At 51.0% G+C, this 23,954-nt stretch overlaps 1 protein-coding gene across 1 annotated transcript in view; it reads right to left on the reverse strand.

Annotated features, from left to right (window-relative positions):
• Cdh23 (cadherin related 23) overlaps positions 1 to 23,954 on the reverse strand; it is a 382,247-nt gene that overhangs the window by 274,504 nt on the left and 83,789 nt on the right. The window contains exons 4-6 of the mRNA XM_034524155.2: positions 13,441 to 13,583; positions 12,778 to 12,825; positions 12,559 to 12,651 (exon numbers count right to left, since the gene is read on the reverse strand). Coding sequence (XP_034380046.1) covers positions 12,559 to 12,651; positions 12,778 to 12,825; positions 13,441 to 13,583 — 284 coding nt within the window. The remainder of the gene's footprint in view (positions 1 to 12,558; positions 12,652 to 12,777; positions 12,826 to 13,440; positions 13,584 to 23,954) is intronic.

A 23,954-nucleotide genomic window follows, 5' to 3' on the forward strand; every position in this document is an offset into this window, starting at 1 on the left:
TGTACCCAGCTTTCGAGTTTCACCCCTGTTCTGGGGACTCCCAATACAGTGCTCCTCCCCATCGTGGGGAGTGACTTCCCAGGAGAGGCTTGGTTGTCTGCTTGCAGGAGCTTGGGCAATACTAAAGGCTTGACAGAAGCCCCAGATGTAGTAGCACACACATGTGGTTTCAGTACTGGGAAGGCTGAGGCGGGCAGATTTTGAGCCTGAAGCCAGGCTGGGATGTAAAGATCCTATGTAAAACAAAACGAAACCAAACCCTAATGAGTACATGTACAAAGGCATCAGTGGGCAGCAGAACAGTTCTCCCCTGAAACACACATGAAGGTCACCTGAGGGGAGGGGAGGAGCTGGGAGGACTTCGAGGTCCTGGCCAGGCCTGTTACCTGAATGCTTGCACACGGTAAGCACTCCAGCGGGTGAACGAAGTTGTCACCTCTCCAGGCAGCCACTTCACTAATACACTGACTCAGAGCGTGCCAGTGAGTGACCTGTGTCACCCGCACGAGGCTTCACACTCCAAGTCTTCCCAGGGTTGTTTCCTACTACTACTTCGGCCCTGTTTCTGTTGCTATAACCAAACAGCTGAGGGTGGGAATATAATGAAGTTAAAAAAGAAAGAAAGAAAGAAAGAAAGAAAGAAAGAAAGAAAGAAAGGAAGGAAGGAAGGAAGGAAGGAAGGGAGGTTGTTTGGGCTTCTAGTTCTGGCCAAAGGTCAAAAGTCCACTTGTGGCAGTGGTCTTTTGGGGTTGCGCAGGGCTATGTGTGTGCATAAACATCTCCTTTACTGTCCTCTTCCCAAGAAGTCACAAGGACTCAATCCTGGCTCCACCCTGACAACTCACAGAAGCTTACTACCTCCCAAGTCCCCTTTCAAATGCCTCAGGCGCTGAGGGTCCCCTCTCATAGTAGAGATTACATGTCAAATGCCAACTTTGGGGAGGTATCCCTCTGTGGGGTACAGACCCAGGACAAGCAGCCCTATTTGACAGACTGATGATAAGAACTCTGGAAAAGCAATGTGGCCACAAGTGAGATCTTCACCCCTTTCTGGTCAGGAGGTGTCTTTTGACTTGCCGAGGGAGCCCGCCTGAGTTTATGGACAGGAGGCTATGACTGATAGCCCTGCATGCTGGCATGAACCTGAGCCACCCAGTGGAAAGGCTGGGCTAAGGTCAGGGGACAGAGTCCAGTCAGGCTGGAAACTGGGGTTGGGGCAGTGGGAAAGCACCCCAAGATCAGGACAAGAGAAGGATCTGGAGATGGATGCCCTTGGACACTGCTAAAGGCAAGAGATGGCTGAGGTCAGCCTCTCTGGTGACTCCATTCTAGGGAGAGAGCATAGGCTTGGACAAGAGGTTGGCAGAGGACATGCTGACCACCTGGCGATTGTATCTTGGACAGGGCATACATGAACAGAGGCTGCACCCTGAAAAAATGACCAGTCAGAAAGGACAGGGACAGCCGTGTCCTCCAACCTCACACCAGCTTACGGGTTTATGCTAACAGTGCTCTCTGAGACCTGGAGGTATTGTAAAGGCCGGACTGCAGCTGGGCTACGCTCAGGACTAGACAGAGAAGCAGCAGCCACAAGGGGTCTCTGTGTCATCTCCCTCTCTTTGGGCCAAGCCTCAGAAAGGGGACCCGCCTCAAGTCTGTGCCCTCTCCAACAAGGACGTGACCTGGCCCGGAGCTCTCCTCAATCCCGTCTTGGGGAGGAGGGTTGGCAGTGGATGCTGCAGAGTGCAAGCAGGGAGTATTCCATTGTACCTAGTGATTATGCCAGGGGCGATATCTCCCTGCGGCATTATCTCATCTGGAGAGAGGAGCGGGCTTTTTAATAGATGGACAGGCAGCTTCCACTTAAGGTTATTATAAAGAGAAAAAGCCCAGTCCCTCCCACTTCTAGCAAGCACCACAAAGTTACAAAGTAATTAGAGGCTGCTGCGGAATCAAAGAAATTATACTAATTCCGTCTGCAGAAAGCCTGCCAGAGCGCTGTCCCCTCCCGGTAGGAAACAGGGAGGGTCAAGCAACTGGCAAAACCATCAAAACAGCCCATTGTGCTGTGGGGCTCAGTGTCACTGGGGGCTGTGGGCTTGTCCCCAAGCAGTTTTGACAATACTTGTTAGGATAAGTGGAAGCCAAGGGCTGAGATGAAGTCCCCGCACCCCAGGGGACAGGCAGAAAGTGGCTCACTGAAGGTTTTCTATGCATGCCGGCACCTGCACCCTGCACCTCCATACAGCTCCAGGCCACAACTCCGGCATCTAGAGGCATCACCAGCCTACCCTGGCTGGGGACACAGAACAAGCTTCTGACCCAGGAATGAATGGGCTTCAGGATACAGGTCCTCTATGCTGAATCCCGGAGACTCTTCTTTGACTAGCTCGGGTCCCCATAGCCTTATCCCCGACCAAATGGCCTTGAACAAGACTTTGACCCTCTGTGGGAGTATTGACTACTACAGAATGTGTGGATGGGCTGTCCACCCTGAGGGACAGGAGTCTATAGAACATAGGATATTCTTATTACTTCTTTGTGACCAATTTTTCCCTGCCATGTCTTTGTGTGTGCCATCTCACTTTAATAAGGTTTTATGTTTATGTATGTGTAGAGGTATCCATCTGAACATATATGTACGGGTGCCTAAAGAGACCAGAAGAGGGTGTCAGATTCTCTGAAACTGGAGCTATGGGCAGCTGTGAGCTGCCAGATGTGGGTGCTGGGAATCAAACTCTTAAGTATTCTGAATCACTGAGCCATCTACCAGCCCCTAGGCTTTAGTGTTTTAAAAATGTGTTATTATTTAATGGGGATGGGTATATGCTTGTCATGGGGCACACAGGGTTAGTCAGATGGCAACTTTTAGAAGTTGGTTCTCTCCTTCCACCTTGATAGGGATTCTGGGCGTTGAACTCAGGTCTCAGGTCAGATTTGCTCTACAAGTGTCTTCCCTCCCCCCACCATATGCCATCTCACCACCCCCTCTTGTATTCTCATGTGTACACGCATGTTTTGTGTATGTGTGTGTTGGGGTGGGTGTGAACCTGTGTGTGCACGTGTGGGAATCTGAGGCTGATATTGGAACCCTCCTCCATCTCTCTTCAACATTGAGGGAGGGTCTCTTGAACCCAGAGCTCACCAACTGTCTTGTCTCCTTAGTCAGCTTGCTCTGAGGACGCCTATGTCTGACTCCCAACTAGAATCACATGGGTCACCATGTCCTCCCAGCATTTATGTGGGTTCTAAGTATTCAAACCCTGGCCTACAAACCTACACAGCCACCCCCACCCATATCTTCCACTGCAGAGTTTCTACATTTTCCATTTCCTACTGGGCTCTTGGCTTCTGGCCACTAATCCACTGACTGGTCAAAAGCAATATAGCCCACCTGGAGAGCTCTCTGAATTTCCAGGAAAACTCCTGAGTTCTTTTGGACCATTCATAATCAGAGTTACAGTCAAAGACCATCCTTGTGCCTCTACTGGACGGTTAGAACTCCATGTAAGACACTGAGGCTTAGAGTGGCTACCGGGCCACCCAGCTTGACATAAGAACTTGTATTTATGACTACATCACAAGGCACCCCAGCAGGGATCCAGGATCTGTGGCACAGCCAGCCACAGGTTCTCCTGACACAGAAATGTCTAAGTTGCTCCTTGTGGCCTCTTGGGACCCAGTAGCTTTAAAGCCAGCCCTACCCAGGTCTTCCACTGTAGGAGAAGGCTAGCCAGGAGGGCCCATGTGAGACTAAGGAGACCATTAAAGAGACAGGAAGCCACACAAGACAACAGTTGGGCTCCAGGCTCGGGGCATCAGGATGCAGCCACCCTCTCTTTGCATATCAAGGGTCATTATTGAAAAGGTGAGAGGCAATACTGAAGCATCCCTAGAGCCCCCAAGGTGGCATTACAAAGTCCCTGTTTCATGTTCTGTGTCTTGGTATGGGACTCATGGTCACTGACAGAAACGTCTATGAGCCCAAAGACTCCCAGCAAGAACTGACAAAGAAATGACGTCACTGAGAACATTGTTGTCTTTAAAACTGAATAGTCATGTTAATAACATCTGGTTCCTTTCATCTTGTGATGTTGCTTTTCCTTGTGTGGAAGATGCAGGAAGGGTACCTATGAGCCTGGTCATGCCTCGTATACATGAGCAAGAGGTATTGGGGGATCACTTCCCTGAGCAGAGGAGAGAGTAAGGAACCTGTCTGAGTGTATGTCTGGGTCAAGCTCCCTGGGCTCAGCTCTGGGGCCCACTGTTGTCTTTCCTGGTAGCCAAGAAGCAGGGGGAGGTGGCTGAAGACAGGATGGAGGCAAGCCTGTGGGGGAGAGTCACCTACTTCTGTTACCTGACATCTGGAATAGCATCAGCCTCCGAGTACCTACTAGCCCACAAGCCCAATGACATCACAGGGACTATAACTATCCAGCCACAGGAGGACACCAATGGGGCTGGGCCTTATTGCATAGAGCCAGCACTGGGCTCTGGGTGAACTTGCCACTAGACCCCATTGACCTGTGTATAAAATATGAAGACAGCTTGACCTTTATGGGGCAAACAAAGACATAAAGCATAGTGTTCCTGGCCCCTTTCCCTATTCTAGCCTAATCAGAATCTCAAGCCTAGAGCCTGCAGCCAATCACAAGCAGGCACCAGAAAGGCACACACACACACACACACACAAGGATGTTGTGAGTGGGTGGTGCTGGAAGTCCTTGTAGGATTGGGACACTGCTGGAGATGGTGGGGCAGACTGCACATATGCCCCAGGAGAAGGACATTGCCATAGACAGTCCTGGCATACAAGTGACTTCACTTTGGGACCTGGAGAAAACTCAGCAGGCATATTTGTCTTGGCCTCTGATTCCTTCAACTATAAATGTAAAACTTGAGTCTTCTCTTGCTCAGGGTCATTGTGAAGATGAATGAGAACGGGTGGGAGGGAGGAGTGTCCCAGAAAAAGATGCGCCTTTGTGTGTGTGTATATATTTGTGCTTGTGTATGGGTGCACAAGCTATGACATGTGTACAGAGGTCTAGGGACAAACTCGGGTGTCAATCCTTGCCTTCCCCCTTGAGATTGCTGCTAGCTGCCACATACACCAGGCTACCTGGCCCACACACTTCTGGGGATTCTCCTGCCTCTGCCTCTCATCTCACTGTAGGATTCTAGACTGCAGGTGTATTCTACTATCTCCGGCTTTATGTGGGCACTGGGGATTCAAACTCGGGCCCCAGGATTTACTCATTGAGCCTCTGTCTCCCAAGACCTGGATGGAAGTATTTAAATGTGTGCCTCCTCCCCTTCTGCTCCTCCTCCTCCTCCCCTCTTCTTTCCCTCTTCCTCCATCCTTGGGACAGGTGGTAGCTGGATATCCAAGGGGCATCTCTGCTGCCAGCCCAGTGCATGCTGTCTCCGCTGCTGCAGGCTGTGGCATGTACCTTTGTCGACAGAGAGGGAGTCCCAGGGATCTGTCACTATGCTGACAGAGGTAGGAGGCCAAAGCCTTGAGTGAGAGGGTGAGTGAGAGCCTTGGGGTATAGAGACATCCGAAGGCTGCTGTCTTGGGGAGCCGGCTGCCCTACTGTGGCCAGCAAAGTCCCAGGCCAAGATGATTTATAGCTCTCTCTCGCTCTCAGATCAATAGGGCACTGGTTACAGATGCAGAGGGGGCCTCAGGCACCGTAGCCCTGACATATAAATTAACACGGTCTGTCAAGGGACTGCCTTCCCTGGCGTGGGGGAGACGACACTATCCTGAGTAAAACTGACACCTTGGAGGGGGTGGCAGCCCATACCAGGGGGGAGCCCCACCCCTACCTCCCCTGCAACCTGAGGATGCAGTTCATAAATCATTCACGGCTACTCACATACCAAAGGCATGGAGGTCAGCTGGGGTACTAAGAAGTTGGCCTCCTTGGGTCCTCACGTGCTCTGGGTTCACACAGTCAACAACTCACGGCTCCCTACACACTTCTGCATGGAGATTCTGAGATCCAGGGACTGGCAGGCACCAAAGGCCATCAGCTTTGAACATGACTACTTTGATATTATCGGGGGAAACAAGGGGTGGGGTATGAATGGGCCCCCCATCCCAGGTCAATGCCATGCCTGCTACTCCTCACATCTATATGAACACTATAAAGGGACGCCCACATTGGGAAGAGACTCTGGCTGGCAAAGCCCCTGGATAAACTCTCCTGCCATCTTCAGGAGCGCCACCAGTCAGAGAGGTAACATGGCTCTGCCCATCGTGACGTCTAGCTGTGGAAAGCCACTTGCTGGACACCATGCACATGCCAGGGCCCGGGTTGGTACTCAGCAGACCAGGTGACCAAACCTCATCCTTGCTTTACTCATGGAGAACAGTGATACAGATGGTAACGGTCACAGCCTAGCCACGTGCCAGACATGTTTGTCCTGGTCCTTGTGCTGAGGACTTTGCGTGCACACAGCCATTTTGTTGGGTTGCTTTGAGAGTGTATGTGAAGGATAGGGTGTAAATGTTTCTACTCCATAGGTGGAAGAGAGCAGCAGCTGGCCCAAAGTGAGTCTGGCTCCTCCTCCTCCTCCTCCAGGTCTTTTCTTGCTAAGGCTAGTAGTGCTGAGCTTTTCTGCTCTCAGCCCCACTTCTGGAATGGAAGCAGCAAGAGCAATCATCTTGGCAGAGGCATCACGTTCCCACTGTGCTAGTCTGAATGAGAATGGTCCCTAGGGGCTCATATATTTGAATGCCTGGTTCAGTGGAACTGCTTAGGAAGTGTGGCTTGTTGGAGGAGGCGTGGCCTTGTTGGAGGAGGCGTGGCCTTGTTGGAGGAGGCGTGGCCTTGATAGGGGCGTGGCCTTGCTGGAGGCGTGGTATTGTTGGAGGGGGCGTGATGTTGCTGGGGCGTGGCCTTGTTGGGGCGTGGCCTTGTTGGAGGAGGTGTGTCGATGGGCACAGGCTTTGAGGTTTCAAAAGCTCAGACCATTCCCAGATACATCTCTCTGCCTCCTATTTGTGGGCCCAGATGTAAGCTTTCAGCTACTGCTCCAGCACCCTGTCTGTCTGCCTGCTGCTGTGCTCTCTGCTGTGATGACCAGGGACTCACGTTCCTGCCTTAGTCACTTTTCTGTTGCTGTGTTGACACCATGGCTAAGGCAACATATAGAAGAAAGCATTTAACAGAGGCTTCCAGTTTCACAGGGTAAGTTCCTGCCTTGGTCATGGGGTCTCATCACAGTAATAAATAAAAGAAATCAACTAAGACAGGCTTCACTGGCCGACGGCCACCCCGCTGTCCCATCTATGTACAAGGTCTGTCCTTCTTAAGTGACAGAACAGGGACCCAGTAGGAACCTAGGCCAGCTCTCTGAAGGTCCTTCCTTGCACTCCCCACCAAGCCTCTTTACAACCAGTCACCTGAAGCCACAGCTGGCAAAGATCTCTCTGGGATCCAAGTGCCACAGAGACCTGAGCAGGGCCCAGGGAGCCCACTTTCAGACTGGCTTTGTCTCTATTTGTCTCTTTGAAGTAGCTTGGAGACCTGCAAAGGACCTACACCCCTTACCCCCAGCTACCATCTTGCCTCAATAGGGCCTCTAGTCTGGGTTAGAATTTCTTTGGAAACTCCGGTATATAAAAAGACAACAAAAGATTCCAGAAAATACATGATATTAGTTACCTACTCGAACTCCTACACAACCTACTAGAACCCAGCACATACCCCCACATGCTTCCATTAGGCTGCACACACACAAAGCTGTCACGACATTTAATAAGTTGAGGCACACTTGGACACCACTCACAGGGTTCTCTCTTTATAAAATGACCCTTCCTGAGGACAAAGATCTCAGACAAACTCAGCACCATTTAGGGTAAGAACTTCTCCTACCTACATTAGCACGGGACCAATGATTTTATTGATGACAAATTTCATCATTTATCTTCTAGAGAACACGACAGAGGTCTGAACTGGGCCTGGTGATACAGGCCTGTAATCCCAGTTATTCTGGAGCCTGAGGCAGGAGGACTGTATGGTCAAGGTTAGCCTGGGTCACTTGGTGAGACTGTTTCAAAATAAAAAATGAAAGGGGGCTGGGGTTCATTGTTAGCATACTTGCCTAACGTGCAATGCCCTTTTAGACAGACAGATGGACGGAAGGAAAGACAGACAGACAAGACATGGGGAGTGCAGGGAGGGATGAGAAAGAGTATGAATACAGAGAGTAAATCACTCATCAAAGCAGTGTAACTGGTAAGTTGGGGAACCCACTTTCCTACCCTGCATGTTCACATCATCACGTCATCTAAGAATCCTGGGTCTCGCTCAGTAGCTGTTCAAAAATGTTTGTTGTATTCATGAAAAAAAAAAAAAAAAAAAAAAAAAAAAAAAAAAGGTTTCAAGGATCCCACCTGGGCTTTGACGGCTCAATTGAGTTGGGCTTTAATGAGTTAGACTAGAGAAAGACAGGCAGGCCAACTGTAGGTACTGAACTGGCCCTCTAGTTGAGAGGAGGAGTCTTCCGAGTGAGGTGGAAGGTATGTTGTGACCAGATGGATAAAAGCCGGAGCGGCCCAGCTCAGGAGACCACACTTGTTCCAACATCAAGGACACAGTGTCCCTGAGACTCCAGGGGACTCTCTGATTGCTTGTCCCAGAAGCCACCAGCTCTTCAGACTTCTAACCTCACACTTACCCTCCTGCCCAAATACCCCAGCATCAGGGTCACCTCCCTTGGCACCCTGCAGGACTGAGAACTGGCCTCCGGAGAGCAGCGGGCTGAGCGGCGCTGAAGGTCAGCAAGGCAGGCCGGGGCCCCTCACTGAGGTAGTGGAGCAGTACCGCTGGGCACAGACACAGGCAAACACGTTTGAGCAAATTGGCAGGCCATAAAAGTCTATTACAGCAAATCAAACAGCAGTCAGCGTGACAGCCATTAGGCTGAAATGAATACACGGGGGCTTAATGAGGTCTGTCGAGGCTGGCTTGGTGAATTAAGTTGCCAATTCTAGCCGGATTTCCCTTTTCTTTACAGACTTGAAAGCATCTGAGCTCCCTCGTTAGAACTTCGACAACTGAATTGCAGGGCCTTTCGCCCTGATAAAATGGATAATTACACGGAGAACAGCTTAGCAAGGGGAGGAGAGTGGGCAGGAAGGAAGACAGCACAAACAAACGCAAACACACACCTGTCTGCTTTCTCATGGCAGAGAGGCTGGACCCTTAGAGGTACCAGGCACAGGGCTGGGTAGGCTGGGGGACTGGGCTTTGGCTTAAGTACCTCCCACCCCACTATTCCTGGCCTCAGGGACAGAGGTCCCCATGGGCATCGTGGATGGATAAAGGTTTTCTTCCTAGTCAGCTGCTCTCGGCAGCTTTCAGAAACACTCGTGGTCACTCTGTGAAGTTCTCTAAGCCTAGCTGGGCTCAGTGTCACCAGCTTGCAGATCTCTAGTCTCCCTGGTATGGTGGCACAGGTCTATAATGTATGTGAGGCCAGCTTAGGTGGCTTCACAAGACCCTGTCCAAAAGAAAAATGTAAAAGAATGGACAGAGCCCAACAATGGGTCACGGGCTTGCCTAAGCGTGGCTAGCTGCAGGACCCATATATACAAAAGCAGATCCCTAGGCTGGCTTGCCTTGGTCTATTGAGGCCGAATCACAGGGGCTGGGATGATACCTCTGAGCAGTCTCCCAGGAAATTCTGCTGGGGCACTGGAGGACCCCCTGTTACACCCCATTTCTAATATATCATGCTATATGTCTGGGAGTGCATGGTCCTCCTGCTTCTGCTTGTATACCTCCAGGCATGGGGAGCTCCCTATATCCTTGGCAAGGTGGGGAAGGAACTGTGTCAGCACCACAGCCATGCTATTCTGACCACACAGACCAGTTATCATCAGGACCCACTTGGGGACATTAGGGTTAGAAAGGTTAGGGATTTGGTACAGTGTCTTAAATGCTCATGGAGGAGTTGAGTGGATGGGTGGAGGCAGTCTAGGAATTTTTCCACTATCCCTGAAGCATAAGGAAATCCTGGGAAGTAAAGAGCATGCCCTGCTAGGCTGCACCCTTAGATTCTTGATAGGACATGTCCTGGTCAATCCTTAGGTGAGCAGCTGCATCCACCCTTAAACACACACACACACACACACACACACACACACACACACACACACACCACAAGCCAGCAGAAAGGCTATGGCAGATATAAAGTCTTAACCAAGCAGTTTGCATGACAGGACCGGAGGCTAGGCTCCTATCTTTACTGCCTTTCCTCCTACTGCTCTCAGGTCTACAGGAAGCCACCTCCTCCAGGAAGCCTTGGGAACTCCCAGTCACTCTGGCAGCTACCAGGTACTCGTTCCCAGTGGGATCTGTGGTATGCCTGCCCCTCACTCCACCCCATTACATCTACAGTCTCCCCTGCTCCCATTCCAGGGCCTCCGCAATTGAATTTGCCTCTCCAGAGAACCATGGTATGTCCAGGGGACACACAAGTTAACGAAAACAGAGAACTCAAGCCTTCATTCCAGGCCAGGGGCCAACAGGTCCTGTGCTGGTTCCCCAGCTGGGGCTTGAGCCAAGTAGCTCAGTTCCAGCTCAGGTGACTACACAAGGCCCAGGCTGGGCCATGCCAAGATGGCTGGACCTTCATCTAGCTGATACCATCTAGCTGGACACACTGAGTGGCCCCAAAGCCAGCATCAAATATCAGGACACAGAGTGACCAAATAAATTGCACAGGTCTTCCTCCAGCACTCTGTGCCTTCTGGAGCAGCCTTCTGTGTCATGTCTTCAATCTTAGGAGACGAGGAAGATTAGGCCCAGAGGCATTAAAGACAATGCATGGGCAGGGTCTGTCCTGGGGCTGTTCCCCTTGAGCTCTTACAGTCTCTGCTTCTGTAACCTCTCAGGCCTTCTGAGAAGGAGAGCCACACGGAACCAAGCCAGGGCACATACTGGACAATTCTTGCTAATTGAATGTACAAAGGAAGCCAAGAGACTTGGAGGACCCCAGGGTGGGGGTTCCGGCAGGGGTGGTGTTCTGCAGGCCGCATCTCTGCAGGAGGAGAGAGGAAAGAACTGGCCTCCAGCCCAAGGGCCGGGAAGAAAGGGACAGGACTGCTTGTCCTCCCTCCCCTGCTGTTGTATGCCATTCCCTCTCCAGGGAGGACAGAGGACAGCCGGGCCTGCCAGGACGGCAGCTGAGCAATGGGCACAAGGCTCATTAACTCCGAGCCGTGCCCTTGGCTTCTGAGTCCAGGCTCAGAGTGCAGACTGGCACGTAGAGCCCCTTAATTGAATTAGGGGCACTTCCAAGTGAGGTAGAGCCAGGAGCCAAGCTGCTGTCCACAGGCATGGCAGGGTACCATGGCCCTCCATGCTGATGAATGTTCTCTCTCTCTCTCTCTCTCTCTCTCTCTCTCTCTCTCTCTCTCTCTCTCCATCCTGGCCCAGGTGAGGAAAGGGCGCAGGCACCACTAGGCAGTCCTAGCCATATGGTTGTCCTTCCATCCTCCAACTGGCACACACGTAGAACCCTTGGCTCACCACTGAGTGCCGACAGCCAGGACCTCTGGGATGTGAGACAAGACCCCTTTATCCCTCAGGGGATCTTTGCTGCCCCAGGAATTAGGGTCCATGTTACAGCTGTGTGACCTTGGGCAAGTCCCTCTCCCACTTAGCCTAGGGAATTCTTGCCTTTTCTTGTTCCCTGTACAATGACAGATGATACAAGTGTCTGGTGCCAGCCTACCCTCCTGGGGTATCTTCATCGTTTTCATCACAGTTCTTACTGATACTGCCCCAGCTTCAGCCCTGGGGGCAGGATCAAGGGACACCCAGTTAAAAGCTCTTTATCAGTCTCAGTCAAGGTCTTCTCATAGCTAACTGCCAGCTCTTAAGATTGCCATCAGCCATTGTGGTGAGGGACAGCAAGCGAAGAGAGAGTCCTGGTACCATCGGGAGCCAGCTTATTAACGAACCGTTTGTAATACAATAATTTGTACTTCTCAATTACCAGCGATGGCTTGATTTTACATGCATGCACTCATGCAAACATATTCAGAGTACACAGAACAGAAGCTTGGGAGACTGCAGGCCAGACAACACAGCGAGGGGCCTGCAAGTTCTCCAGTCCTGCAGAAACTGGATTCTGGCCAAGGCAAGCAGGTCTGTGGTAAGACCTGTCCAAATGCCCTGTCTAAGACTCATAGCAAGCTGCAGATAGAAGACGAGAGGGCATAACACTTGCCTCTCCTCGCTCCCGTTCCATTACTAACTCAAGTGGGGGTAAGCTCTAACAGGGGTGGGGATGGGGTTGGGGGTATTGGCCTTCTTTCAGGCCTGAGGCTCTATCCACCAGCCCACAGGTATTCTTTCAACCATAGGATGGGTGGCTCTCATTGGTCCCAAGTAGAATCCAAGCTAGGGTATGAACAGAAGACAGTTGTGTCTGCTTGTACCCAGAGATCGCCATGCATACCACTCAGCCTGAATGGAGAACAGCCGTGGTCCCAGTAACCATTATCACTACACTACACATGACCTAGAGGGCGCTCACCTCAGGGATGCGGACGCTGTAGGGCTGGTTGTGGAATGTGGGTGCGTTGTCATTCACATCCCCGACTTGGATATTCACCTTCCGTGTGATCACCTGAGGAGAGGTGTACAGGGTTCAGCACTGTCACTCCCCCTGGCCTCATCCCACTCCCACATCCTAGACACCTGAGGAGTCCAGGAATAGCCATTCCAGAACAACAGGGCCTCAAGGGACACTCACCCCTTGGTGGTCACTGACGGAGAACTCCACTGTAAACTCAGACTTAGTCTAAATGGAGACGGAGGAAGAAAGGGAGAAAACAGAATTAGAGAGGCTCTGAATGTGGCTACGTGGTCTCTAGCACCGTCCAGGACCTCATGTGGGCCTGGTGTCCAAAAGTGTCTCCCCAAAAAGCCAGTACTATCTCTCAACACTTGGGGAAGCAAGTATAGACTCTGAATCCATCCTGAAGACAGCGAGTGAACAGTCAATAATCGAGGGTTCCATTCTTGGCTGTGCCGCCTCCACGTGTCTGCGGGATGCAGAGCAAACCACTGAGCACCTCTGTTGCCATATCCTGAGATGTGGGACTACCATGCTTGTTGCTCTAGAAGAATCTTCAGGGGTAGTTAGACTCCTCCACCCCACGAGAGAGATGACCTCATGGTCACTTCCCTCTTGCTTACCCAATGCTATTCCTAGCTCAGGACACTCCCTTCTGACCCACTCCACCTCAGGTCTAACACAGCCCTGGAAGAGAGCTACCACTGAGACAAGTGAACCCAGCAAAGGTGCAATGACACCTCAGGAGAGCTTCCCCCCAAAAGATATTGTGCCATCCTCTTCCATTGTCTGTCCCTGCCCCTCCAGAAAGGAGCGAGACTCAGGCATTGCATGCATTACCTCTCTGTCCAGTGGCTGCCGGAGCCACACCACACCTGTGTCGGGCTCCACAGCAAAGAAGCGGGAGGCCTCCTCCCCAGACACGCCAAACACCAAGGGGTCATTGTCCATGTCTCTGGCCAGCAACTGGGTCACAGAAGAACCTGGAGTGGTTGAACATGAAAGGAAGAGAAAACATGGGGGCGGGGTCACACTCATTTCTTCCCACCCTGCTCAAATAATGGGGCATCTCTCAGAGCAGAGCCACCTCATAAACTTCAAGGTCTTCCAGAGGCCAAGGATCATCCCCAAACCTCCTAAACATCATTGGGCTATGTACTGGCAGGTTTTGTGTGTCAGCTTGACACAAGCTGGAGTTATCACAGAGAAAAGAGCCTCCCTTGAGGAAATGCCTCCATGAGATCCAGCCGTAAGGCATTTTCTCAATTAGTGATCAATGGTGTGAGGGCCCATTGTGGGTGGTGCCATCCCTGTTCTGGTAGTCCTGGGTTCTATAAGAAAGCAAGCTGAGCAAGCCAGGGGAAGCAAGCCAGTAAGAAATATCACTCCATGGCCTCTGCATCAGCTCCTGCCTCCTGACCTGCTTGAGTTCCAGTCCTGACTTCCTTTGGTGATGAACAGATAACTCTGGGACCTACTCTTTCATTCCATTGGGTGGCTGACTGGGCCATCTTAGCCCTCACAAGAATAGCATGCCTGAGGATGAGGCTATCAGGGAAGCTAGCTAAGCTTTTGGAACTGGAGAGGAGAGTCCCACTGGGATGGAGGCGCACAGCCACAGGGCCAGGGCCAGCACAGGCCTCTGGATGTCTCAGCTATAGGTGCCACATCCTTCCTTGCTCTTTGGTGCCTACTTCTGTTGGGTTGGGTTTCCATCTTCTGCAAATAGAAGCACCTTGTCTAATTCATAGTATTTTGCAAAATATTCCAGCCTTCATCTGTGCACCAAGGCTAAGAAGATGTATCACCCCAAGAATCACCCCAACAGGGTCTGGTTCCTGTCCTCAAGAAGAGGACCAGGAGGTAGGGACCATATTCTTCAGGATGAAGTGCTCTGGATACAGGCCATCCCAGACATCAGGATGGTGGCGCACAGCCTGGCTCAGAAGGCTTGGCACAGAATAGCTTATTTGGGGGCTCCCTGGTTCCCTAGTGGTCTTCCAAGAGGATGAGCCTACTGCCCCATCTGCCTGGAATGAATGGGATTCTGGCACAAGTGCCAAGTCCTCAAAGCTCCAGGCTGGGAGAGCTGGTCACCTCAGTCTTAGGAGGCTCTTAAGTCCCCAGGTGTGCAGCATGGAAGTCTCTGAAGAGAAGATAAAATATCATCTCAGAGCCTTGCTTGGGCTACCCCCTTCCCTTAAGAGCCTGGCTGAACCTTCGAAATGGGACAGATGCCATATCTTCCCCCAAATACTGACTTCATATCTAACAACAGCCCCAAAGGACAATGTGAAGGAAGGAGGGGCTACAAGGCTGTGATCAGGAGCTTCTGTCGGGAGGCTAATCATAGAGCAGCTCTAAGCTGACAGTGACAGCCAACTTCTGTGAGCTCTGAGAAGCAGGCAAGGAGCTCCACACTCCATTCTGTCTGCCTAGGAGTTTTTAAGGCACTAGCAAGGAATGTTGTAATTTCCCGCATCCTTGTGGTTAACAGATGGCAGAGCTGGACTCCATAGTCAACTTGAGATGCAATTCTTCCGTGGTGAGAGAGAATTTCACAGATCTGACCCTATCAGGACCCGACCAGGATCCCAAAATGGGAAGCTTTTGTTTGTTTTGCCCGTTCACTTGAGTTTGCTCATTCAATCCTCCCATAATTCCCTCTGGCAATCATTATTCTACCCATTTTATAGATGAGGATATTGAAGTTCATGGAAGGAACATAGCCTCTCCCATGTCAATCATCAGAGGCAGACAGCATTTATAGTGATGGAGGCAGTGAGAGGGGCCTAGTTAAAGCATGGAGCCCAGCGTCCACATCTTATATAGAGAGAAGCCAGACACAGGAGAGAAATACCCAGCTGGACAGTGGAAGCACGTGGCCCCATCTTTGCTCTGAATGCCTACATGCCAGGCTCAGTGCCCTTTTTTTGCCCAAGTCAGAGGTGTGAAGTGCATGAAAGTCACAGGTAAGTCAAGCTCATCTTTCCCAAGAGACCTTATTTCCAGATGTCAAAGGTCAATTAAGAGCCAAATGAACCACACACTGTATTCTTAAATGGTGTATTCTAAAACTGTGCAGACATTTCTAGCTTTGATCCCTGGTTTCCATGTGGGGGGTGGGGACAAGGTCTCCCCATATGCCCTGCTCCTCCACAGTATAAAGATCTACAGCCTTCGGCCGTCAGACAGCAGCCCTGTCCTGAACCAGGTGGAGGGCTCAATGAGAAGAAGCTCTGGCTGGCCAAGGGCATTGTGGGAAGGCTACCTCAGCCCTGTAGCCAAGGTCGTGTGACTGAACCTGATATCCCAAATGGCTTTCCCAGGCCTGACACTTGGGTCCTCCCAGGGAGGGGGATGCTGGGCAGGATAGGGATGGGGCCATCAGCTGCTGTCACCCACCCTGTAATTTCCTGGACTTTTATCCATTTTCTCCTCAATTATGTGCTGTTCAAAATGGTCTTTTGTGGCTTCCTCCCAGGCTCTTTCCAGATCACGCCTTCTTGGTGTCCCAGGTAATTGCTAGTGGCCTTTCTAAGCGTACTAATTAAAGGTGCTGATTTAATATTATATTTAAGACAAGACACCCCACAGTTTTCCAGCTGGGCACCTCCTCCCCCGCCCGGTGCTCTTGGCTGCTCTGCAGAAGTGGCCAGAGCTGGCTTCTCTGGAAAGCAGGCAAGCCGCCCACTGGCAATCTTTGGTCATACCATCCTTACAGATCTGGTCTGTCTGTGGGACTCGGTTCTAGCCTTTACAAGATTACCATCCTAACTGTGAGACTCTGGGGTACACAGGTCCCACACCTGAAGGTGACAGGATCTTGGGTACAGAATACTTGGTGTGATTTAAAAAAAAAAAAAAAAAAGCAATCTGGTGGGCTAGGGATACAGGTCAGTTGATAGAGGACTTGCTTGTCTAGCATGCTTAAGGCCTGGGGTTCGATCCTCAGCATACCACAAACTGAGTGTGGTAATGCATGCCTGTAACCCCAGCACCTGTCAATCACAGAACGCCCCACCACAAACAAGAACTCCAGCCTCAACCAATCCATCACAAGGTCTGTTTCTGAGAAAACCCCAAAGACAATGCATCTGAGCCATTGGGGGGGGGGGGTGCTTGATACTGCCGAACCCTGCTGGCCCAGCAGGCTGCTGAGGTGCTAAGGACACAACCCCCTAGACAGAGTTCCCACCCCTCTCTTCAGGAGACTGATGCACAGTCATGTGTAGAAGTCCCGGAGTGGTTTATTGCAGACCTATATTCAAATATTTAACAATGGGCGCAGCATAGGAATCTACCAATCCAAGCAGACGCTGGCTATAAACAACCAAGCTCTGAGTGCTTGCCGGTAAGTCAGCCTGGTTTATGGCTCCCGCTTTAGATGCAGAGAGGGACCGCTCCAAGTCTGGCATGATTTAATGGCTCAGACTCAGGCCTCTTGGCTCAATCAGTACAGCCAGAGGCGTTTCTGCATTTGGCCTCCCACCCTTGCTAGGAAGGGTCATCCTACTGAGCCAGCCAGCTCCACTCTGTCCTGAGCCAAGCTGGGGCCCCGTCGAACCTCGGGGCAGAAGAACATTTAAAACTGAAGTACTTAGTCCACGGCAAACCCACAGCCATAGCAGTTTTCACAATGGTCAAGAGGTGAAACAGCCCAAGGAGCCACGGATGGATGGATAAGCAAAACACAGCCTGGGCAGCCAGTGGATCATCGAGTTCTAGGAATGAAGGGGATGCTGACACTTGCTACGACGTGGATGAGCCTTGAGATGCTGTGCTAAGTGAAATAAGCCAGCCACACAGTGACAAATAAATAATGCACAATCCTACTTCTCCCAAGTACCTTGTGGCATGGAATACTGATGTTCAGAGGCTGGGAAGGATAGGGTAGGGGACTTCATCTTTTACACGTTTTACAGGTACAGAGTCGTGAGCTTCAAGCCAAGGCGTGTTCTGGAGACGGCCCAGTCTATGGAACCAAAGTCTCACACTGTGTAAGGGGATAAATTCCAAGATGTGTATACCCTAAATTTAAATTCTCCCCCTTCTTGTTTTCATGTGCGTGTTTATGCATATCCGCATGTGTGAGGACACACATGGGCATGGGCACACACACGCAGTGCATGTTGGGAGCCTGGGGCTGATATGAGGAATCGTCCTCTCTTCTTTTTTCACACTATCTTTCCACTGAAGCAGGGTTTCCCAATCAAACCCTGAGCTCTCAGGTCTCGATCTACTGGGGAATCCAGTCTCTGTCTCTTGAGGCTAGAACTTCAAGATGGCCACCACGCCAGCCTGGCATGGGTTTCTGGGGATCAAATTTGGGTCCCCATGTTTATGCAACAACTGCTCGAACCACTGAACCATTTCCCTGGTTCACATGGTTTTAAAGTTAGATAAATAAATCAGACCACCCCTGGGCTCTAGTAATCTTCCCCAGTACGACAGATCCCAATAGTTTATGGTCTCTGGCCGCATTGTCTTAGACTGTTCTTGACTGGGCCAAGTTCATAGCTGTGCTGGAGAGAGCACTGCTGCCAGAAGTCACCCCGTGCCCAGGCTCAACGTTCACCTCTGTTAACCTCCCTCAGAGCCTTTTTCAAATATTGGTCAGCCAGTCAGTACACCCACCCTAAAGGACATCTGGTCTCTCTGTCCTCACAGTTCCTCATCTCTGAAGCCACCTGTGTGTTCACCTGTCTTGCTGGCCGCCAGTCTCCCAGCACATTCCCGTCAGCTCTGGGGGAGCAGCAGCCTGTCTGTCCTATTTCCTTAGCCTGATAAGCAGCTGGATCCCAAAGTCGCTCAATAAAATCCTGAGTCTTGCAGAGCCCAGGAAGAATGAGAAAAGAGAAATAGTCCCCAGGTGGACCTTGGAGCCATGGTGAGCAGAGAGTGTGGCCAGTTAGATCTTAATTACTGCACTAATGGGCAGGAGAGCACAAGGCTAATCACACCTAATAAAGTCCAAATCAGTAGCACTTGACTTGGAATGCGGAGCTGGAGTCCACACAGCTGGGAGTGTGTAGACACTGGCCTTGGATTCTTTCCTAAGGGCTGTCCAGTCTCTCCTGTCAACCAGGTGTCCTGTTCTGGGGCAGTCTGCCCCATCTTAGAGGTAGGGATTCCCTGTGCAGGCAGCTTCGGTCTCTGGGAAACACAGAGCTGGGGACATGTCCTCTATGGTGGCCTCGGCCCCTCAGCTGCCAGTCGCATCTGCCTTCCAAGCAAGGGGCGGACAATCACAGCTTCCTGAGTCCCCGCTGGGTCCCTGATGCTGGCCCAGATGACTGTTATTACTGTTATTGTTGTTATCTGCACTGGAAGGGAGAGGGGTGTGGATCTTTGCCTGCCTGGTGAGGGGAGGGACAGAAATGCACATCGGCGGCAAGCTGTAAGCCTTTGAGTTTTTATCTGAGGAGAAGGCTGTGATCTATGCATGTCCCCCAAGTTGGGGCAGGGGCTGTGGAATGAACAAGAGCACTGAGCACACTCTGCCTTAGAGGAGCAGTGTCCAAAAGCCTATCTGTGACTGGTCCCCCAGCATCCAAACTCATCGCGTCCAATGCTCTTGCCAAGTCAGGCACAACCCTCTCTCCTATTCCCCCTAGCCAGTCACAGACATTGCACTGTGGGTCAGAATGCCAAGCTGCTGCCAGCCTTCTTGAGCACACACAAGTCCTGCTACATGCCTTTACACCGTCTCTCCATGTGCCCCAAGCTGTCTCTCTGCCCTCAGCTTCTCTGGCTCTGTGTAGCAAGCAACAGGCCATCACTCTGGAACATAGACGGCCGTGCTCTAGGACAGGTTGGCAAGGCCCTTTCAGTCCCCTGGGATCCCACGCTTCCATCAGTTACCTAGAAGTCAGAGGGCTAGCTGGACCCAGCCCTTTCCCATGCAGATATTAGTAATCAACCATTGTCCACTACAGTCAACTGCAAAAACCTTCACAACTCTGGGCTCCTTGTCACTGTCATCAACCTTAAAAGACATATGAAAGCCAATCTCTTGCTATTTGTGACATAAAGTGACCTCACATCAACTGGTTCCTATTGTCTCTCCCAATCCAAGGATTTGGCTGTCTGTCTCTTACCAGGATTGGGGCAGCTGGAAAGGACAGAGTCAGGCTAGGAGTACAGAGGTCACCTCAGAAACAGAGAGCAATTATGGTGGAAGCAGAGGTCTCACACACACCCCCAACACACACACACACACACACACACACACACACACACACACACACCTCACATGGGGAAGAGCAAGCTGGGAAGTTTACCTGGATGATGCTCACTATGTTGCCACAATTCCAGGGCTATGGGTGCACTTGTGTGCCGTGTATATTGGTGACATTTATGCCACCCTTGTGTCACTACTGACCAACAGAGCTGCTCCGTCCCCCACTCCCACCCACAGACCTACACACACACACAGATAAGAACCCAGTCCACTCCCGGCCTGACCTTGGTCCCTGCTAGAGTCACAGATGCCGCTTTCTCCTCTCCTGGGTCAGGACACCCCTCAGAGCCAGTTGGCCTTGTAGATTGTGGTCCCATCTGTCTTCCTCTGGGATCAGACTGCCTGTTAGGTACCCTCCTCTCTTTTGTCTTAGCGTTCCCTCTCCTCTGCCCACTACAGTCAGGCTCCCCGCCTCTGGAATTCTGAACTTGGTTTGACCTCTGGGTCCTTATTTTATTCTAAACTCTGCCCACCTGGGATGCTAGGCCATCGCCTGAGGCCACGCCTCCCTCCTGCAGCCTGAGCTCCTCCCAGGTTCTTCTCCAAGGCAAACCCTGCAGTCCCCAGCAGAAACCCTCACCTTGGGTGGAGAGACCAGTCATGAGTCTAGAGTCCTCAGGTCACCTCCATTCCCAATAGCAGCTCTCCTGAAACTGCCCACTCCAGGGATGGATTGACGCACTTGCTGCCTAAGGGAAGACCTGCACACATCAGGCACTGAGTGAGACCAAGAGTTTCCACTTCGGAACTCTTTTTTACTTATTTTTATTTACTTTTTACTTCTTTCTAACGAGAGACATACATAAAAGGGTCACACCTGCTACTTAGGGAAGAAAAACCAAGGCCCAGAGAGGCAAAGTGACCATCTTCCAGGGCAGTGAGGGCTTGGACTCAGGGACAAAAGGCCCAGTAGATAGCCAGGATAGGATAGCCAGGATAGTGGAGGCATACACCTTTAATCCCAGCACTGGGGAGACAGAGGCAGGCAGATCTCTGTGAGTTCAAGACCAGCCTGGTCTACAAAGAGAGTTAGTTCTAGGAGAGCCAAGGCTACACTGAGAAACCCTGTCTTGAAAAACAAACAAACAAATGGCCCAGTAGATACTTTATGGGCAGGGCTGCCTCCAATGATTCTCTGCTTTAAAACAGAATCTGCAGGGGATAAACTGTACCTGGATGCCCTGGTTCCTACTCAGCCACCACTTTTTCTGATGCTGTGTAACATGAGAAAAGATGCTAGCCTCTCTAACTGGCTCCTCCATCACCAACACCAGGAGGGCCCTGGAATCAGTAGTCAAATCATAGCAGTCCTTGGGGAGAACAGAAGCCATGCTTGGGGTTGAGATTCTCTGCAGCAGCACTGGGGCGTCCAGAGGAAGAGGGGAAGGTGGCTGCCTCAGAACTTAACAAGAAAGAGGCTTTGATTCCAACACCTGACTCCAGTAGGGGATCTCGACACTGGCCTCACATTCTGGTTCTTGATAGACCCAACAAACTCACAAAGAAATAGGGGCTGGGCAGCTAAGAGACAAGCCCACTATGCCCAAATTGGTCCCCAGGCTCTCTCTCATAATGTGTGCTTTCTGCTACGCATTATAGCCACAGTCAGTTGACTCATCTATCCTACTAAGACCCTGTTGGTCACACCTCATGCAATGTCAATGTGGGATGCTTGATATTGGGAAATAGACCACATAGGTGCCCCTCATGATTTCAAAGATGCATCACTGGTTGCCATCCTCAGGAAACAGGGAGACTGGGCACCCTTTGCTTTCCCTGTTCAGAAACAGCAGGTAGAATGTGAGATGACCAGGAAGTAAGGAATTCTAGAATGTTCTGTCTGACTTTCTCAAGTCCTTGCAGTTCTGAGGCCCTTGGGGTGTGTGTGAGGAATTGGGGGTGGAGGTGGGGGGCAGATGGAGTCCTCTCTTAAGGCCAGAGAGCCAAGCAGTAGTTAGCAGATTTAATAACAATGATAAGAGTGAGCTATTTTTTCCCCTTCTCCTGAAACTTTTCAATTCATTGAACTGTTCAATTAACTTTACAAAAGGAAATGTGGAAAAATGACGGCAAATTGAACTTGACATTATCATTAAAATAAACAGCACTGCCGGCCGGGAAAGGCTGGTGAAGATAGTCTAAACACGGCGGCGGTGGCGGGTTCAAGTTGGCTCCTTCCTGTTCAGAAGCCACCTTGCTGATGCCCTGCTACCAGGAGCTCAGGACAGAGACACCACTCACAGTCCCTACTCTTGGGATCAAGGCTGAATCCATGCAACCCTCATTGACACCCCTAAATGTGACCTCCAGAGAGGACATCCAGGGCTAGGTAGCTTGAGCCCCTCCCTCCAAGCATTGGGACAAACCTGAGTCTATGATGCAGGCCAGCCCACAGCCAACAATTAATTCCAAACTCACAGTCATATCAAAACCACCTGGAGTCACACTATACCTGCGTGTGTCTCATACTCTAAGGGTAGACTCATGGTCTGGGGCAAGGACTGCGTGCTGGAGGGTCAGAGTCTCAGGAAGTACTTCCTCTGGAAAGCTATGATGGGGCCATGGCCTTTAATGGTATTTTCATTTGGTCCACAGAGAGGCCAACTTCCCAGGAGCCTCTACATTCTTAATGTCATGAGTGGGTCCCCAGCTATAGTAGGGCGCCCAGGCCAATTTGTAGGCATGGCAAAATATATACTTGTGTAATATGTGTCTGTGCATATGTGCACATTTGTGTGTGTGTGTGTGTGTGTGTAATCTGTGATCCTTATTGTGTCCAAACTTCCAAATCACCTTGCTTTAACACATCAAATCTTGACCTGATTTCATTTTCACATCACCTGGAGAGTGTTTGCAAGCAAAGCAAGCCAAGCTCCACTTGCCAGTGAGTGGGGTAGCATAATGCGTTAACCCCTTAGGTGGCTCCCTCAGGTTAACACAAAGACTTTTGAAAGTAGAGCAAGCCTCAGGCTCACTAGGAGAATGCCTGTAGAACAGACTCATGGTCTCTGCAGAGCTTCTGGCTTCATCTCTAACAATCTTCCCTGCAGTGTTAAGGCTGTTGGTCCTGGACCATGACTCTGGGCTATGGCTTTCATGGGCCTAAGACTCAGTTGTTTCAAATCCTTCTTGAAGGCAATTTGGTTCTTGGAAACATATACCTTAAGGTGTGGCTTCCTGGACCTCTGCTCTTCGGCCCTGGCTGAAGACTCAGCTTCTTACCACTTCTCCAAGCAGAAGAAACAAGATGTGGGCATCCAGATGCAGGGTAAGACACCTCCCCCAGCCCCCACTGCCAGGGAACCAGAGGAGGGCCCCCAGAAATCACCTCGTTTCAGAGGAGACTCGCAATTACCCACGATGATCACAGAACCATTCATTCTGCCCTAAAATTAATACATCACGTTGGGAATGATCTCGCACTAATTTATCACAAGATTTATGAAACTTGCACTTTTTCTAATGAGATTTATGCAAATGCCGCTCTCGCCTCTGTTTGTGTTTTTAAAAGTTTTGACAGGCAAGAGAAGGAAGGTTCAGGGCAGTTGGAGGTGGCCTCGCCCTGACTCGGAGGCTCTGACACGGGGCTTGGGACCCCACAGCAGTCTGTGCTCATGCAAAGGCATGGTTGTGTGACTGAATACCTTGGGCCTTTCTCAGTTCCCCCCTCCAGCCCTGGCACAGCCTTCATCCACCTGGGCCCCATCCTTGTTCAGCTCATCTGCTGCCCAGGTGAGGGTCTTTACTGAATAGGCCTTCGGGATGCTCAGACCCATCGAGCAGCTGAAGGTATAAATGAGCATCCCCAGGTGATGATGGAGACCATGCATCACGGTAGGCACCCAGGACAAAGGCGGTAAGGTGGTACTCACTCTTGGGTGCTGTCCCCATGTGTGCAGGAGTTTGAAATGTCATAAAAGTTGATATGCCCGAGGACCCTCGCTCGCCTCACCCTAGTCCCGACTTTGCCACTATTTATCAAATGCCTATCATATGTCGAGCACTCTGTAAAGTACTAGGCACAAACAACCTTGTCTAGAACTTACCCCAAAACATGAGAACACATTTCCACACTCAGAGAAAGAAACAGATTTAGCAGCTTGTCCAAGAT

The sequence above is a fragment of the Arvicanthis niloticus genome, chromosome 20 (assembly GCF_011762505.2).
Source record: "Arvicanthis niloticus isolate mArvNil1 chromosome 20, mArvNil1.pat.X, whole genome shotgun sequence".
NCBI classification, from domain to species: Eukaryota; Metazoa; Chordata; class Mammalia; order Rodentia; family Muridae; genus Arvicanthis; species Arvicanthis niloticus.